This window comes from Genypterus blacodes, unplaced genomic scaffold (genome assembly GCF_046128005.1).
Source record: "Genypterus blacodes isolate CSIRO-AG114 ecotype Tasmania unplaced genomic scaffold, CSIRO-AGI_Gbla_v1 ptg000007l_1, whole genome shotgun sequence".
Taxonomy (NCBI): domain Eukaryota; kingdom Metazoa; phylum Chordata; class Actinopteri; order Ophidiiformes; family Ophidiidae; genus Genypterus; species Genypterus blacodes.
The window spans coordinates 2,416,305-2,433,666 of NW_027466821.1; the positions used below are offsets into that span (position 1 = coordinate 2,416,305).

The following is a 17,362-nucleotide window of genomic DNA, read 5'->3' on the forward strand; positions in this document are numbered from 1 at the left end:
TAGGACAGTCATTCAGCCATTTAACTGGAATCTCAAGACTTCTCTCACGCTGTTTCTCTTCAACACCGCTTCGTCATCGCCAGTGTTTTGTCTGCAATGGCTGAGAGGTTGCAGATTGTGTTACACATTCCTGTTGTGTAACACTGACTCTTTCAGATTGTGACAAACAGCAACATGGAATAATGTAATTATTATCATCATCATCATCATGACATAGCTGGTAACAAAATGAAATATTAGGCGATTGTTTGTAAAAGAAACAATGACATTTATTTTTTTCTTAGCACTTTTCTTAATTAGTCTGTTGTGCCCATTGATCACATATAGTACAGTTAATATAAAAATGGCTTTTTAACTTTACACCCAAAGCAACAAAGCAATGTTTTCTTAAAATAGGTATGCTAAAAATATTGAGAAAGTATTTTCACTAAAAGTACTAGAGGATAGCTTGTGATTCTGCAGTGATGACATGGCCAAGTTTAGCTGTGGTGGTGACGTTATTTCTTCAGTAGCTTCTCTGTTTACTTCATGTAGTTCTTGTTGTGTAGGCACTTACCAGGGCATAACAGACCGCTCCTCATCCTTCACGAGGAGACAACGCATCAAACGCCACACAACCTCGAACAACTTGTTCTGTTTGCGTTTCGTCCAACATGTCCCCGTTTTCTCAGCCACCATTGCAATGAGAACTACACACCATAAACAGCCATTTTGGCAAATGTCCTCTCTAGACACCCATTTTGTAGCTGAACTTCATTAAGTGTTATAAGTGACGTCGTAATCAAAAGTAGTCTGCTCTTTGCCATTCAAACTGTTCAGATACAGAGGATTTGTCGTTACATCAACATAATAGAATATATAACAATATTTCCATGAAAAATCAAGAATCAAATTTAATTAGAAAAGGTGAAGGGAGGGGGCTGGGGTGTATTTCATCAAAAGGCTTACACCATAGTCACTGTTATTTGTCTACTCTACGAAATCTCCCTTCCCATTATAGACAGGTGTTATTACTGGAGCTCTAACTCGTCTATGGATGTTTGACAAAGCACAGACGGTATTGCTTGGGACCACACGGACAGTTCCACGACTCTGAACACATTTAACAGTCAATTACAACAGAGTTGACTATCATCGTCATCCGCTTTCTTTGCTCTCTTCCCGCATTTCTGTGTGAATGGTGCTGAAATATATCTTTTTAGCAGCAAATGCCCCTTCCTGTTTGGATGTTTGGTTTGGTTTGATGTCACGGTAACAAAGCCACCACTTCAGCTAGGGTTGAAACTGGGAAAGTGTGTAGTCTATTTTAAACCGTCCCATCCCAATCCAGGAATAGTTTTGCCAGTGTATCTGAGCCAGGGCCACCAAAGGGGATGCCTTTCAAGCAGAACTACAGGTTTGTCCAGCCCTGCCTCTCGGCCTTGTCCGTTCAGTGTAGTTGGTGTGTGGTGCTCTCCAGAATTGCGCTTCCTAAAAGGCATTGTCATGTACGTTTATGACTGTGGCTTTCACTTCCACTCCAATCGGCAGTCCCTTACTTGAGACCCACAGCTTGGTAAAGAAAGGAGAGTGCATACTGGGAGCCTCCAGTGGCGCCAGCAACGCTTTGGAGTCGCATTTCCTTAAATCCCCGTAAAGGTGGCGGTTCCTCAGAGACGCGTAAATAAGCAGGCAGGCCACTGAAATCACAGCCAGGAGCACACCAAAGATGGTGATTACGACTGCGTCCCATTTCTCTGTGTCCTTGGCTGCCAGCTCTAATCCCTTAGTGATGACATCGACACATTTGGTGTCATGCTTGTAGTGGATGCTGCGGACATCCACACACACTTTGTACTGAGTGGCTGGGTTGAGATGGGTGAGGTTGTAGACTTGCATGTCAGAGGGGAGTCGAGCTGTGAATGCTGTTGTAGGATGGTTACCGTCGGACAGGGTGTACCACTTGATGTTAGGAGCCAGACTGCCAGGGCCGGACTTCCAGGAAACCACAACAGATTTGGTCTCTACTGACTTGACTTTGACATTCAGAGACCCGTTTATAGGTTGGGGGAAAAATCCATTGACTTCTACTGAAACAGACTTAAGATCAGCTCCAACCAGATTGTGGGCAACACAGGTGTAAACCCCAGCTTCATTCTCGGTTATATCATAGATGTCAAAAGTTCCCTCTGGGTGCATGTAGAACTTGTCAGACACGGTGTTGGGCAGAACCCTAGCGCCAGACGGGGTGATCCAGTAGATATCCGGCTCTGGTTCTGCAAAGGCCCTGCAATGGAGTGACACTGAGCTCCCATTCTGCGCTTTAATATGCCCGGGCATGCTTTCGGGAGAGATGAGTGGCAGACAAATCTCCATCATCTCTCTGAAGTGCACCTGTCGGACATGCTGGCCCTCATACTCTGGAGGCTCGACACAGTACAGTGAATCCGGCTCCATGAAACGAATGTTGGTCTTGTTCATGTTCATCCAGCGGACCACACAGTCACATCGGATGGGGTTGCTGTGCATGCTCACCTCCCTGAGATTCGGGAGGGACTCCACAGTAATCCTGTGAAGTGCACTGAGGGCATTACCATTTAGCATCAGCGTCTCTAGCCTCGGCAGTTTGTAGAAAGCATTAGGATGGACGTAGGAGAGTTTAGGATTGTTGGTGGCTTCTATTTTGGTCAGCTCAGGGAGGTTATTGAGGGCAAAGCTATCGATGGAAACTAGCTCTGGCATGCTATTAATACCCAGCTCTTTCAGATGCAACATATCCACAAAGTCTCCTCTCTGTATCCTTGCAATGGGGTTTTTATTCAGATCCAAAAACTTGAGGTTTTTCACATGTCTGAGAGCAGAATGAGGCACCTCAGGGAAAATATTATCATAGAAAGAGATGCTTTCTAAGTTGTCGAGGCCTGCCAGTCCATCATCAGGCAGCTGGGACAGATTCATTCTGGTAAGGACGAGACTGCGGAGGTTACTGAGAGGTTTGAAGTTCATATCATCAATTGAAAGAACTGGATTTTCACCAATCATAAGGATCTCAAGATTTGGCATGCCGTCAAACCACTCTTTGCTAATGGTCTTCAGCTTGTTAGAGTTGAGGTGCAGCCGGATAAGGTTGCGGAGACCCTGGAAAGCCATTGCGGAAATGGCGGAGATGAGGTTGTGATTCATGTAGAGTTCCTGAAGGTTAGCCAACTCAGCCAGACATCTTTCAGGCAGCTCTTGTATCCAATTCTCCTCCATATGAAGGGACAGCAGCTGGGAAAGTTGTCCCAGATGGATGTCGCTGATAGAGGATAAGTTGTTTTGCGATAAATCAATCTCCGTGATGTTGGCCAGGTAATCCAAGGGTTTGTCAATCCTGGCAACATTGTTTGTTTGCAACAGTAGCACTTGTGTGTCCGCTGGTAATTTTTCCGGCAGGCTAAAGAGTCCCAAGTCATTACAGTCAACTGTCTGTGCCTCCATATACACCGAACTGGGAGAAAACCAGGGTCTAATCTCACATACACAGAGCTTCGGGCAATCAAGCCTCTCCTCAGTGGCCACAACAAAAGAGGCCATGGCCAAGCCGACAAAGAGACGATCCACAAATGACACGTCCTTCATATTGGACCGATTCCCTCTAGTAAGAAATTGGTCCTTGTAGATTAAGTGGTCTGAGCTGTTAACTTCACAAATAATGAATCATTTGTTGCAGCTGCCGAGGCGATTGACTCACCGCCCCTGCCACCACCACCACCACCAACAGCAGTGGGAGTCCCTGGGGGTTTTTGTCTTGCTGTGTAGACGCCCTTGGATGTAATGACTAATCGCTCAATGTTGCCTGTCTGTGTAGGGGTATCGGGGGCCAAGGCTGCAACCAGGCAGACCCGAGAAGAAGGGAAGGTGAATAGAAAATGAAACAATGGCTAGATAATCGACCTCACAGGGCTTCTGCTCCGATTAAGCACATTTATAAGTATCCATGAAAAATCTGCTCTCTTTAATGACGGATGTCCTCATTGATTGTTGTTACTAGCTTCCAGAGTCCACAAGCCAGTCCATTACTACCTGTAAAAGACAAAGACAGAGAGAAATAGTGAGTATTATGTCATAATGGAGGTATTCGGGGAATGTCATCAGAGAAGGATTTAGTCATATTGACATTTGTTATAGGTACAGTGATGCCTGTTGACATTTATACACGCTCCCTTCAAGACACAACACCACGGATTTATATCTGCTTGACCTTCTAAACCTCATTCTCGGGACATATCTGTGCTCCTGTTAGATGACATTCAAGTCTGATGTTAGCAGTGGGAGTCTATTATGAATAGAAGAACAGACTTTATTAAGATTCTTAAATGGCAGACATCCTAGGGCTTAAGCATTAGCTTTAGGGCAAGCTGCGTGAAGACACTGGAATATGCCGGTTACTATAGCAATATCTAAATGGGAAACAGATAATGCAGAGGTAACAGGCAAACTAATCAGTAGCACCAGATGTGGTGTGCACCTGTTTGTTAGAAATCACACCCAATAAGCATGAAAATGAAAATACTATTGCCTCAACAATTAATTTTTTCACTATTTATATCTGCCGCATTAGCTGTGGATTGTATAATAATAAATGCAGTTAATCAGTGCACTCGTGCTACCAACTGCTACATTAGTACATACCTAGACATACAGTACATGTACAAACACACCGCTGAAGGCCTAAGGTTAAAAATGATTAATAACAATTATATCATCCAACACACTCGTGCTCATAAATCAGAGGTGCTTTGTGAATACTAACAATAATGTCCCATAGCAATAAAAACAGAGAGTACACAATTCTAATCTGTAATTTCCCTTTATTACATTTTAAGAGTTTTTCAAAATTGCACATAAGAAATGTGCAAACTGGTCTAAACCGGACGTAAAGCCCAAGGTTAGATAAATTCATTTTACTTTCATAGGCAACAAAGCCTGCGACTCTCTGCACAAATTCTTGCAAAAATGTGCTTCAGATATCCTTAACAATGAGCCTCTGGTACTTTTCCTTTTTCGAAAATATTTATATATGTTATTTTTTAACACAATCTCTCAATATCTGAAGCTGGTTCACTCACAGCGATTTAAAAGCCATAATTTGTGTTTGATAGTGACTCTTCTGGGCACTGTAAGATCATTTTATAGTCCAATGTTATTTGCCCTGCTATGAAATTAGGCCCATTAGGAATAAAAAGCTCAAATTGACAAATTGACCATCATTGAAATTACAGATCAGGTCTCATTAATGTTTGGGTTTCCTTTTTATCTTTCTTTTTCTTTTCTCCCCCTCTGCCCATAAGAAATGGTCATTGTCAAATGCTTTCTTCAATAAAAATATCCAACAAAAGATGAAATCACAGATCAATTTAATTTCCACAGTTATTGCAGTAACACATATTGATAATGATTTCATAATCAAAAATAATTATAACCATCATAAAGAATAATGCAGCTTTTTGTATGCCTGTCGGATGTAAACTTTCCTGATATTTTGCCATCACTCTAGCTCCCGATATGTCGAAATCTCCACAGTTTGTTTGCGTCATGTAATTTGCCATGCAACTGCCAGTTACTGAACAGATGGGGGTGATGGTGCTTGTCGTATTTGGGCCCTCAGCGCACACACCATATCACGAGATAGTCAGGAGGAACAGAGTATGAAATGGAAAGAATCAAGAGAAGAAGTGTGACGGGAGCTAGGAAGTGAGAACACAAAAAGAGGAATGGTTTCATTTCATTACCCTCCACTGTTTCTTCCCCGTTGGCCACAGGGGGAGATGTGGAAAGACTAAAATGATAAAAAAGAAAAATCTCTCTAAATGCAGTAGAAATACTGCGGTTGGTCCTGCTGGCAAAACCAGGCCATGGTTCATTCTTCACGTCTCTGTTCTGGCACCGGCCCGAATTCTGGTTTAGGAAACAGTTGTCCGGGTGAGTGAGGGCGAGAACAGAGAGAGACGGGCAGTATTATTTTTCAAAAGCACCAGGCACTCTAATAAGCCGCAACAACCCAGAGCATTCTGATAAACAGGATTTAGCCTCTCTCCCTCAGCACTGGCGCTTCATTGTCAGCCATGCAGTTGATCCGCACACCAGAAAGCAGCTCCAGAATATGTAATTAAGTCTATGACGTTTGGTGTCTCACCTCTGCTCGCTCCTGTTTTCTGTCGAGTAGCCACAATTACCAAAGCTGTAATACGGCCAAATGAATTGTTTTCACAGGGCTTCCATGTTGGATCCCTGCAGTTTGGTGTCTGGGCCCTCTCCATAATCTAGCTAGCAGGACTGATATTTGTTCTGCTAGTGATGCTAATTTGTGGCCAGGGGCATTATGAGGCTATGGCTCCCATTTTGTGATCGATATTTCTTGTTGGATGTTTTGGAGCAGTCGAAGGAAGAAATTATGCCTCTGAATGGATAGTGTTGGTGTGGAATAAGAAATAGTGCTATCCATGTTTTCACCCCACAATAAATTGGATTTTACTTCATAAATTTTTGGCAAGGACTTTGGCGTAGTGATGAATTCGGAGTGGACACAACAGATGGTTGCGAGAGAAAGTGAGCGATTGGGAAAGAGAATTCATTACTCTCTTTAATTTAATGTTAATGTTTGCTTGCCCCACATGATTTAGGATGGTGCTAAAGTGGCTTTAGAGGACAATTCATGACCAGCAAACACAAAACATTTCCCTGCTTATCCCTGGGGGTAGGATTATTTTATGATAAAAATTAGAGCAGCACACATGTAGAATTTATATCCGATATGGCCGTGCTCCAAGTATTTACAATGCATTGCCACTTGAGAATGGCAGTGTGCACATTTCAGTTTCTTCCAGTGTTTGCATTAAAACGGATATTTCGATGTCATCATGACTAATGTCGCATAATTTTTAATTTGAGATATGGTGAGGATAATTGGATGTCGGTAAAACTCATTAGAGCCATTAAAATTGGTCAGGAAAACAGTGAGTATAGTATTTTCCAATCAAATAATACCAAAATAATACAAACGACTCATTATTCCTCATGCTTTTTTTTCATTATAGCCAATAATGTTACCATTTCATAGATGAAATGTCTACTCCAGTCAGGAGAGAAATTATTCTAGCTAATTACACAAGCATGGCGCTCTAGCAATGAGATTGGATTTATAATAATATCTTTAATATTAACAGATGTCTGTGAAGGTTCTTCAATATTAAGAGGAAATGCAACTAACACAACTGAAACTTTCTGGCACTGCCCTCTACTTACATTAGACACGTGGTTGCTTGATCATACGTATGCTTATACAGTCTCATGTGTTTGTAAGGAGAAGCTGGCTGAATTAGAAGCGACATCTTGTATGGCAGTGCATGTTATGTGGCAATTATTAAGTCTTATGATAAGATGAGATAAGATGTCCTTTATTCGTCCCACGTGGGGAAAATCCACAATTCACTTCCAATTCCCTGCCGACATGCTTGCCACCAAAGTGTAGTATAGTGCAGATTTAATGAGTCACTTACATGAAGGACCAGTTTGGGGGAAATTGAGGCAGGATGGGCTTATAATGTTTACACAATGCATACTTTGCAAATGTAAATGACAAATTAACATCCTCAAGTGCCCAATATACCAAATCACCATCTCAAAAACAACAGAAAAGATGAAATGCTGTCAACAGTAGAGCCCTCATTTAGAATGATTTGTTCTTAGTTTGGGTACATTTAAGGGCTTGTTTAGAGGATAGTTCAAAACACTATACTGCAATATACTTTTCTTATCCTTATCATCAACAAGCAGTTGAACAGGTAAATTAGTGTTGTATGACTGTGTTATGCAAAGCTCAGGAAAGAGCAACTCTATATTCTAGGGGCTTTGCACCGTGACTGCTGTGACCACAGAGTCCACACACTTGTACTAACCTATTAGGATGAGATCCAGTCACCCCGCCAGCCCCCCCGACCAAGCACTGCCACAATGTAGAGCTAATTTCCCACAATACACTGTCGAGTTGCCGGTAATTGAGGTGCAGTGAGAGGTGGGGAGGGAGGAGGAGGGAACTGGAGAGCAAAATGACCTGCTGGAGGAGGAACTTGTCATTTCCTTAGTGCTGGTGTATTAACTTCTGGCGACCCTGACAATGCAGTCATGGCAGACATAATAAAACTTTGGGAGGAAAAAAGCACAACGCAGAAGAATTGAGGAACCTGTAGTCAAATATTAGGGGTAAACAAGGAATTACATGCTCCAAGGACAAATGGAGGAACCTGTGGTGTGTTTGGCATTAAGTGGCTCGCAATCGGCGATGCAACTCTCAGACAGAGAGAAATGTGGTTAATATTGCCGGAGCAAATAGAATTTTAAGATGGATGCCTCTAATCTGTGCTGGGAAAAGCCTTGAGAGGGGAGATACATAATCAACTGCTGGTAATACTGTATGACCCGGAGGGCTTGAAATGGGATCTCCCGTAACCTAATGTCCAGCCGCACAAACACATTAAGCCTAAGCTTTGACATAAAGTCGGCAAGCCAATGGAACTCTTTTATAGGTCAGGCTAAGGTGTTCACTCATGGAGCTAACATGAGTTCCCAGGTGCCGGTGTGTGTGTACGTGTGGGGGGGGGGGGGGGGGGGGTTGTTGATGTTGGGGCAATCATTCAAGCCACGGTCTCCAAAGCAACTGAATTACAGTAGCAGGCCTGACAGTCTCGCCCATGGGCTTTTCACTCTCGCCTGCGTTAATCCAAGCTGTGAACATTACAGCAAACAATCTGCAGGTATCGGACACGTTTCAGGGCAGCATTGACAGTGTGAAATAGGGCCGGGTTTGTTTACTCCTAAGCAAATAGAGAGGAAGCTTTCAGAGCCGCTATCTGTACTCGCCGAGGGTTAAAGCGTGGCAGATTTTCTTTAATTTGCTGCTCACTACAGCTCATTATGCGCGTTGATGTTGTGCGATGGATTTAAATTGGCAAATTTACCCTGTTTTCATTGTGATTGCATCACCATTAAAAACTGGGGTGCCACCATATCTGCATATTTATTGACATTTCTAGACCGAGATGCCGTTCAGGTGTGACAGTGTCATTGCATCACCATTAAACCCTGGCGTGGCTTTAGAGCTCGTTAGTCACAGATTTCACTTTTTACTTGCATGACATTTGACATCACCGGAAACTATGGAATATGTCCTCATTAAAATGTTACACACTCAGGCCGATTGTAATGTTGTTGTTTGAGAAACTCAGGTCTGATTTTTCATAGTCATAATCATTCCAAACCCAGATAAGGTTTAGGGTGAGTTTCAAGACGTCCACCCACTCTCAAGGTGAAAAGCTCTTCAATTCGGATCTTGGCAACGCCTCACACTCACTTTCCCACTGGGCCACCTCCATTACACTAACGCTGGCTGTGGCGGACAGTAATGGCACAAATACAGTTTGATTAGAGACCAGTGAGATATGACCACTTTGAATTAATGAGTGTGCACAGCAGGGGCAGAAGGCTTTGGTCCTGGTTGCTCTGTGGCGCTAATTCAGGCGAGCGCGTTTCAAGCAGCCAAACAGCTGGGTGAAACTGTTTGTTTTATGCTGTTTATGAAAAGAATTGCAAATCTCGCCCCGCTGTAGAGGGCTCCGTCATGGTCGAGCGGCGCGGGAGACGCGGAGATTACTGCTTTGTTGCAAGTGTAATGCTCATCGGCGCCCCGTGTGGTGACTGTTTCACAATTCATGTGAAAATAGACTAATTTATAAAACGGGTGGATATGGAAATGGATAAAAGAAAACAAGAGATCTGAGCCGTAGAATAGTTCTAGATGCAGTTTTTCAGCTTTTTTTTGCAGGGAACATATTGGCCCTCAGGGAGATGATTATGAGGCCTGCACAGTTTAAGTGGTAACAAGGCAGTATTGCATCTGCTGAGAGGTAGACATTACACTTTCTATGGTAAAACTGGGTGGAAGACATAAAGGTCAGACATAAGTGGAAAGTAGGGCACGGCAGAATTGCCTCCTCTTTCAGGAGAATAGCCTGTGTATTGCAGAAATGGTTCACTGGGAATTTGGATCCACTGGTAATAAGCCTCATAAGGCTTTCGACTTCAAGCGCCCCCCAGCCCCGTGCATGCTCTTTCCCTTTCCTATCCGCTCTCTCTTTTCCTCATCATCTCGCAACCCCCACATCGCTTTTATAAACCCTGCTCTTTTCATCCTGCCTTCTTACATTTTCCTCTGCTGCCTCGAACCCGTTTGGTGAACATCTAACCTCGTGTTCCCCATTAGCGTCGCAATCCCGCCATGCAATGAACCGGAGAGGATGTTGCCGTTCCATTTGGTCTCCTCGCCTATCCGCGTCCCTCTCTGTCTTTCTGGGGGTGTGCCCCGCTGCTCGCTTTGCTGTCAGGCCGCCTTCACGCTACCTGTCATCCCTGCTGTGCCAATCTGGCTAAACGTCTATCTGCATACGTGTCTGTCTGTGCCGGTCTCAGTAGTTCCAAGTGTCTGTGCCTGTCTGGGTTTCAGCTGGCACATGCAACTGAGATCTGGGTAAGCCTCTCAGTGGGTGGAAGCCTCTGTAAGACTTTACTGTCCCTCCCTCTGCCCTTCACCTCATTGATTTACTATTACACTTTCTCCAAGGAAAGGGAGAGTCCATTAAAGGGAACCTTCTATGCAGTGTGTGTGCATAATGAAGCTTCCTGTATGTATGTATGTATATATATATATAATATGTGCATGTGTGTGTGTGAGTGGGCGTGCATGTGCGTGTGATTGAAGATGGAAACCTTTCCCCTAACATCTGCACTTGTCTGGCCATGAATCAGTGGCAAGGCGACCGTTAATGTAAAATCAATGTTCCAAATTAACCACAGGACCCCATCCCTGTTTTTTTCCACTCTTTTCCTGGACACGATGTGCCCTTGGAACACACATGCTGCACTATCGAACGCTCCGCACACCCACCTGCACTCAGGCGCGCACACACACACACACACAGGCTTGCACACAAACACACACAGGCGCGCATCGAGATGCAAAGATAGCTGCATGCATTTGCACATGCAATTTCACCAACGTTGTCCTGTTCTCACACAGAGCAGGGAAAACAAACATGCTCTCACTCATTGGCATAACGCATGCATAAAGCTCCCCACATAGAGAAAGAGCGCGGCTGAGTCCCCTTGTCTAATTCGCATAGTGCTGCATCTATTAAAATTAAGCCAAGGTATCCAGCTTAGGGCTGCCGCTGATAAGGTCAAAGGCGTAGCGAACATTCCTACACTCATTTCTCCCCCCCAACATAATCGCACTCACTCTGACAAAAATCTGCATAATGTTCCGTGTATAGCTGCTAGCCAGGATGAAAGAGGGAGGTGTGAGGAGGAGACAGGCAGGGGGATGGAGCCAGCGGCGTATCCCTCAAAGTCAGAGCCAAATTGAATCTGCAGGTGCAAATGTGCCATGTGTGCTGCCTCTAAGATGTGCAGCTATCTATATTTATATGAATAATATATGGCTGGTCAAGGGGCCACAAGCCTGCTGGGAATACGTTCCTGCGGTAGACGGAATCAATCATTATATGCCACTGAAATGCATTTATCGCTGGCTTGGAACTCTTTATTTTGATTTCACGGGTTTGATATTGGTTTCTTCTTTCTTTTTCCTTCTCTTCTTCAAATGTTTTTCTTCTGAACAGAGGGATAGATGTGGCACTTTCAAACGCATGATGGTTTTGTAGCCAGCGCAGGGGGATTTTCAGACAATAGGTGCTCAGCATGTGTGTTTCTGTGTGTGTGTATATATATTCCGCTGATGCCTGCTTAGTGTCGATCACTGTGTGTGCGCCTGTACACGCATGCATGCATACATCAACACATCAATCGGCTCTGATTCATCAGAACAGATCACATGGTTTGGTCTCCCAGTACCACATCACTCATTGGCCATGCTCTTCAGTAATGTGCTGGTGTGCTATATGTATCCGTCTGAATACAGAACAGATGGATGGCACAGCAGTGGTCCTTAGATGTCCTCCTCCTTCCCTGCTCATGTTTGAAACTGCAATATGGACACGCGTCCCAACCATGTCCAACTCTGATAACAATCTGCGATGGAAGCTGTGATTGTTTTGATGAAAATCCCATGGGCGGCTTCTTCCCGGCATTGCTCCGACTGTTCCGTTTACGGTGTACAGCGGTTGCCCCACGGGATTGTTCTTTTTCGGGTGTACCTATTGATACGATGGTGGGATGCCATACCAGCCGTTGTGTGACGTGTGTGTTCCAGTTAAGTACATCAAATATGTATGGAAATGTATTCATGACATTCCAAAGAAGTACGAGGCAGACAAAGCAGCATTTGATATGAGTGAAAACATTGAGACGTCATGGATGCTGCCGCCAAACTCTATTTTGATCCTCAGCTTTCCTTTCACTCTATTTCATTAGTGCAGTTTTGGGTGTGCTACAGTTCGTCTCCTTGAAAGATGACAGGCATGCCATTGTTGTCGCCCCTTTCTCTCACCCTCCATGTGTGCTCCTTCCATTTTTTGTTTGTGAGCGGCGTGTGTATCAGCGAGCCGTACGCTCGAATGCACAGGCGCACCCCCCTGTAGCCGTCTCGTGAATATGTTTACATGCATTTCATTCACCAGCCCCGAAGAGATCCGGGAGCGCCTCGTTATCACCGAGATGGAAAAGCAGAAGCAAATCAGGGAGTTTAATTTGGTTTGGATGGTGGCATACAGCAGCCTTTCCAGAACTCACTCTGAAACCACGGACACCCACACGTCGTCTCACCTCACAGGAACTGGCTGCCCTCCTCCTATTGCCAAATGAATACTGCACACCCACACTGTGCTGCCTATCATTGCCTCTGAAGGCTCCACGAGGCCACTGCAGGCACAATGCCGCTTCCACCACCCTGCTTCCTTAGCGTTTCACACACGGATCAATAGGCAATTCACAAAGCCACTCACTTTAAGCGTATGAGTTGTTGTGGACATGTACTATTGATTTGTTTTGAGCAAATGTTCCCAAATTAATGAAGCAACCCATTACGGCATTGCTTTAGTTTTTTTTTTATCACCATGTGACTCTGCTGCTATATACGTAATATTGAGTGTTTAGGGCTACATTTCCTCGGATCACAATTGATTCTCTCTGGTGTTACACGGAAAGCACTTTCTAACTGCTCTCAAGGATCATTCTGGAAAAACTGGAGGATGAATTATTAACTGCAAACACTTTGGCTGGATCAGCGGTGAATCCAACCAAAATCTAACTTGGTGTGGTTTGATTGTGCGTTCTGTCTTTTCCTCTTCCTGGAGTCTGATGGGGATCCGACGGGGGCTTGTTGGCTCTGGCGTAGCATGTGACTCTATTTCATATTGAACAGTTGCCTGGGTGACTCATTCACAGGCCTCACTCAGCAAGATTTGAAAAACTGCCAAAATCTATTGTAGCTATTTGTCAGTATCACAATGGAAACACACACGCGCACACACAAGCAAACAAAGACTTACAGATACTTAAAAGTCTCAACAATCAGATGTGAGTCATGTGTTCATCTGCCTTTGAAATGTGGGGTGACACACATTTTGGACATGGAGGAGAGGGTGAGAAGGGGAGAGAGAGGGAGAGGGAGGGGGTGAGAGACAGAAAGACGCCCCAATGCAGTTAAGGGATTAGTAAATAGCTTCCATCTCTCTAACCAGATCCAGGCATGTGTGGGTGGACGGGCAGAAGCGGCTGGTAGCTTAAGAGGCGAAGGTGAATGTGTTCAAATATGCTTCTTTGTACAAAAGCCTCGGATGCGCGCACAATTTGCGGTGAAAGAGATTTTCCAACACATGCGCTGGAGTGTAGATTAGATCTACATGTTGCAACAGGAAGATTCAAAGGCAAAGGGAGCGAGAGGGAAGGAGTTCGCGCGCGTGTCTCTCTGTGTGTGTGTGTGTGTGTGTGTTTCGGGGGGGAACGGATGTCCACCATTCTGTGGATTTCTTCGAGACGTGACTGGTGTGTGCGCGCTTGCTGAGGTGCGTCGTCAACACGGAGCGGCCCGTCCATCACTCCACACGTCTTTCCGCTATTTGCCTAATCAATTAGCATTTTTTACCCAAAGGGGTTTCGTCGTAAATCCTGTCCGGTTTAGGCGCAGCCTGCAGAGTTGCGCAAAAGCGCATCTCCGCGTCAGGCGAGGGTTCGAGCCCAGTCATCAGCATAACCATCCTAAAACGCATCTGTCTCATTTCTGCACGGGAGAATGTTTATATGTACCATCACAACAATTCTCTTTCTTTGTGAATCCGGGCAATCGTCCATGAATCACCGCATTCAGGCGTTTTCCATTAACTTGGAAAATGCGTAACGGCGAATGTATCACCTGATAGAAAATACTGGAGGAGAGAAAAAAGAGGAAACTTACCGGATTTAAGCATTGTAGCCTAGGAAGCAGAACGTGTTGTCTATATTCCCATCAAGTGCGCTGGATCAATGACGAGAGAGACCCTGCGCGCAACAGAAAGCCAGCCAACAAACGTCTTCTTGCTTTTACGCAGTTGATAAAAATCGCGTCTCGGCTCTGCTCCCCCACCTTAAATGCGAGGATTCTTCGCGGTTGGAAAGAAAAAAACGAAGTCCAAAAGCGGAGGAGAGCGGCTGAAGCGAGGGACGGAGAGAGAGAGAGTCATGTGTTCCCTGTGCCCTTCCCTTCCCTTCGTCTCAGCGGCTGTTCAGGGCGCATCTCTCCCCTCGATCAAGTGTCAGGCGGACCACATAGACGCGCTGCCGTCTCTTCGGTGCTCATTAATATGCGAGCAAACCGCGGGCTCTCTAGAGAGGCAGCCAATGGCGTCAGATGAGCCGAGCGGAGGAGCGCAGCGTCCCTCCCCCATTGGCCGAGAGGACCTGTCGCTCATCTCCTGGAGCCTGTTTGGAGGTGAAACACGCTACAAAAAATATCCATTATCAAGTCATTTAGCCTGACAATTAATGTAAAGCCGGCCAAAACAGATGAAGGAGGCAAATTGAATGTGTTGTGTTCATCTTTTGGGTCTTTGTGCGAGGGGATACAGTATAAAAGGGCAGGTCACTCCTCTTGTATGCAGGTATCCCTTGTTTTTTAGGGAAAAAATGAAATAATTTGAGAGCAACACAACATCACAGCGGTGCACTTTTGTTTTGTAAAGTCAGATACTTCATAGAAGTGATTTAGTGGTGCAGCTTACACTTCCTCACCTTATTGACCACTTTGGCTCCCAGCAAAACAAAAACATCAAACATTTGATAATTGCCTGACAGGGTCTGATTAGCAACGACAGCAATGTTGCCAGCAAGACTCACCCTGTAGATGAATGATGTTTCTTTCTGCACCTTAAAATGAAATGATTATAGTTCTGTAGCTGCAACACAATTTCATCACATTTGACCATGGAACACACACAGTACGGCGCTGCGTTGATGATTGTGTCTTCGCCACCTCTTGCAGTCTCATGATAATCGTAATGTATTTTTTGAGCATTTGGGCGAGGTGTGGTGTCATTCAGCCCTTTTAGAAATATCTACCCAGCTCCAGAGGAAACAATCATAAAAAAATAGATTGAATATCGCGTTATGATTTACCGGCAACTTTTGGAACACTGATGAAAGATTGCGCAACAGCAGGAGTACTGTGGTGCCGGGTCTCTGCTGCTCCTGTGCTGCGGTGGTAGAAGTTAAATGAACCAAAGATGTGCCTGCCTGGGCCAGGAGCTAGCTGCCACTTTCTGAGCGCACGTACATTTAAGAAGGACATTTCTTGCAGTGCAGGGGAATGAGGAAGAAGGCGCAGGCAGGAGAGAAAATGGATATCTGTACCTATTAGCTCCAGAGCTCCCCACTCCAATCCCAGGAGGATTTCTAACACAATGTTCTACAAACTGATGTTCCTGGAGGTCAGGCAGGGTTATCCACAGCCTCAGAGACAGAGACATAACTCATCTGTCAGACCAAAGGGTTCTGATCCAAAATCTGCAGCACAGACGAGCGTTTGAACATCAGCTTTGTCCGATTTTACATTATGGGGCCATGCCACAACGCGCACTTGCCTCTTGATCATCAAAACACCTTATGGAGCTATATTGTGTTAGGGACTTTAGGGATAGTTATGCTTTGTCAATACCCTGAAATTTTCCCTTTGTATCCGATAGAAATCAGGAAATTGCACTGAATCCATTTCAATGGTTTACTTATAACTGAATGACCTCTGTGAATTAATGGAATACCACGGGAATATTTAGACGGTTTCCTTTCATTTCTTTAATTAGATGCAGTTTATTTGCCATGCCCCAGGTGTTGCTTGCTCCACCTAAGTCATTATGATTTTTTTTTGCTTTCATCCATTTATTTTTGTACTTAAAGAATAGCGTTTAATATTTTGTGTGCCCGTGAACTTGCAGTCTGCCCTCTTCCTTCCCACGACACCTTCTGGGATTTGGAATAGATTTAAGATTTAAGATTTAAGATTGTTTATTTATCATGTTACATGCAATTCACAAACAAATTACATGCAATTGAAATGTGTCTTGCACCACCTCTTACATATCACACACACACAAACACATGTATTACACAGGGGGTGCAGAATATGTCTGTCAGCACTGTGTGGAAACAGTCACTTGCTGCTATGGAAACTCCTGTCAGGTATAATTTCCAGGTATCCATTTTCCAGGATCTATCAAAAATCAATACCTGAGCACAACCCAGAACAACAACTTGAGTCTTTAGACTATACACCAATTCTCTTCACATCGGTCCTCAAGAAAGGCCCCGACACAAGGTCACCAAGACTACAGGAGCCCTCATCAAGAATCAAATGGGTTTGTGAAGAGCATCAATAGAAGCCATCGCAAAGAGATCACCTAAGTGACCATCGAGCATGGCATGTTACCTAGGCGACGTGCTTCACTCTCCTGCTGTTCTACACAGGGCACAATCATGTCAAATTGGCAAGAGAGGATGTGGTTACACAAAGTGAGAAGACAATGATGAAGCTTCACCAGCCCAAAAGAAGATGCTTTCAATAACTGCGATTTTGGACAGCATTTATTTGCTTCAGAGATGTCTCAAATTGCCTCGAAGCTGCATTCAGTTATTCCATTGTCAATTCTGTTATTATTCTTGTTCTCAGAAGCTGTGAGGTGTGAGAAGATTTTTTTTTTCCCGCGTAGCAGATCACTTTGCAGTCTTTGACGACGAGCTGTCCCGTATGGAATTGGTTGATAAAATTACGGCTGTCCTTCGCTTGACGATTACTTAAAGGGCATTTTCCTGAAAGTGTATCCTGTCAGAGTGGAGCTTAATATAGGTACTCCAGTGCCGTCTG

The 17,362-nt window shown here is 44.5% G+C and overlaps 1 protein-coding gene across 1 annotated transcript; it reads right to left on the reverse strand.

The window, feature by feature from the left end:
- Positions 1 to 270: 270 nt before the first annotated feature.
- lrrn3b (leucine rich repeat neuronal 3b) lies at positions 271 to 14,780 on the reverse strand. The gene is made up of 2 exons (XM_076150024.1): positions 14,426 to 14,780; positions 271 to 4,044 (listed from the first exon to the last, which is right to left on the reverse strand). Exon 2 carries the CDS (start codon positions 3,598 to 3,600, stop codon positions 1,471 to 1,473), a length of 2,130 nt encoding a protein of 709 aa, XP_076006139.1. The 5' UTR covers positions 3,601 to 4,044; positions 14,426 to 14,780; the 3' UTR covers positions 271 to 1,470.
- Positions 14,781 to 17,362: the final 2,582 nt, after the last annotated feature.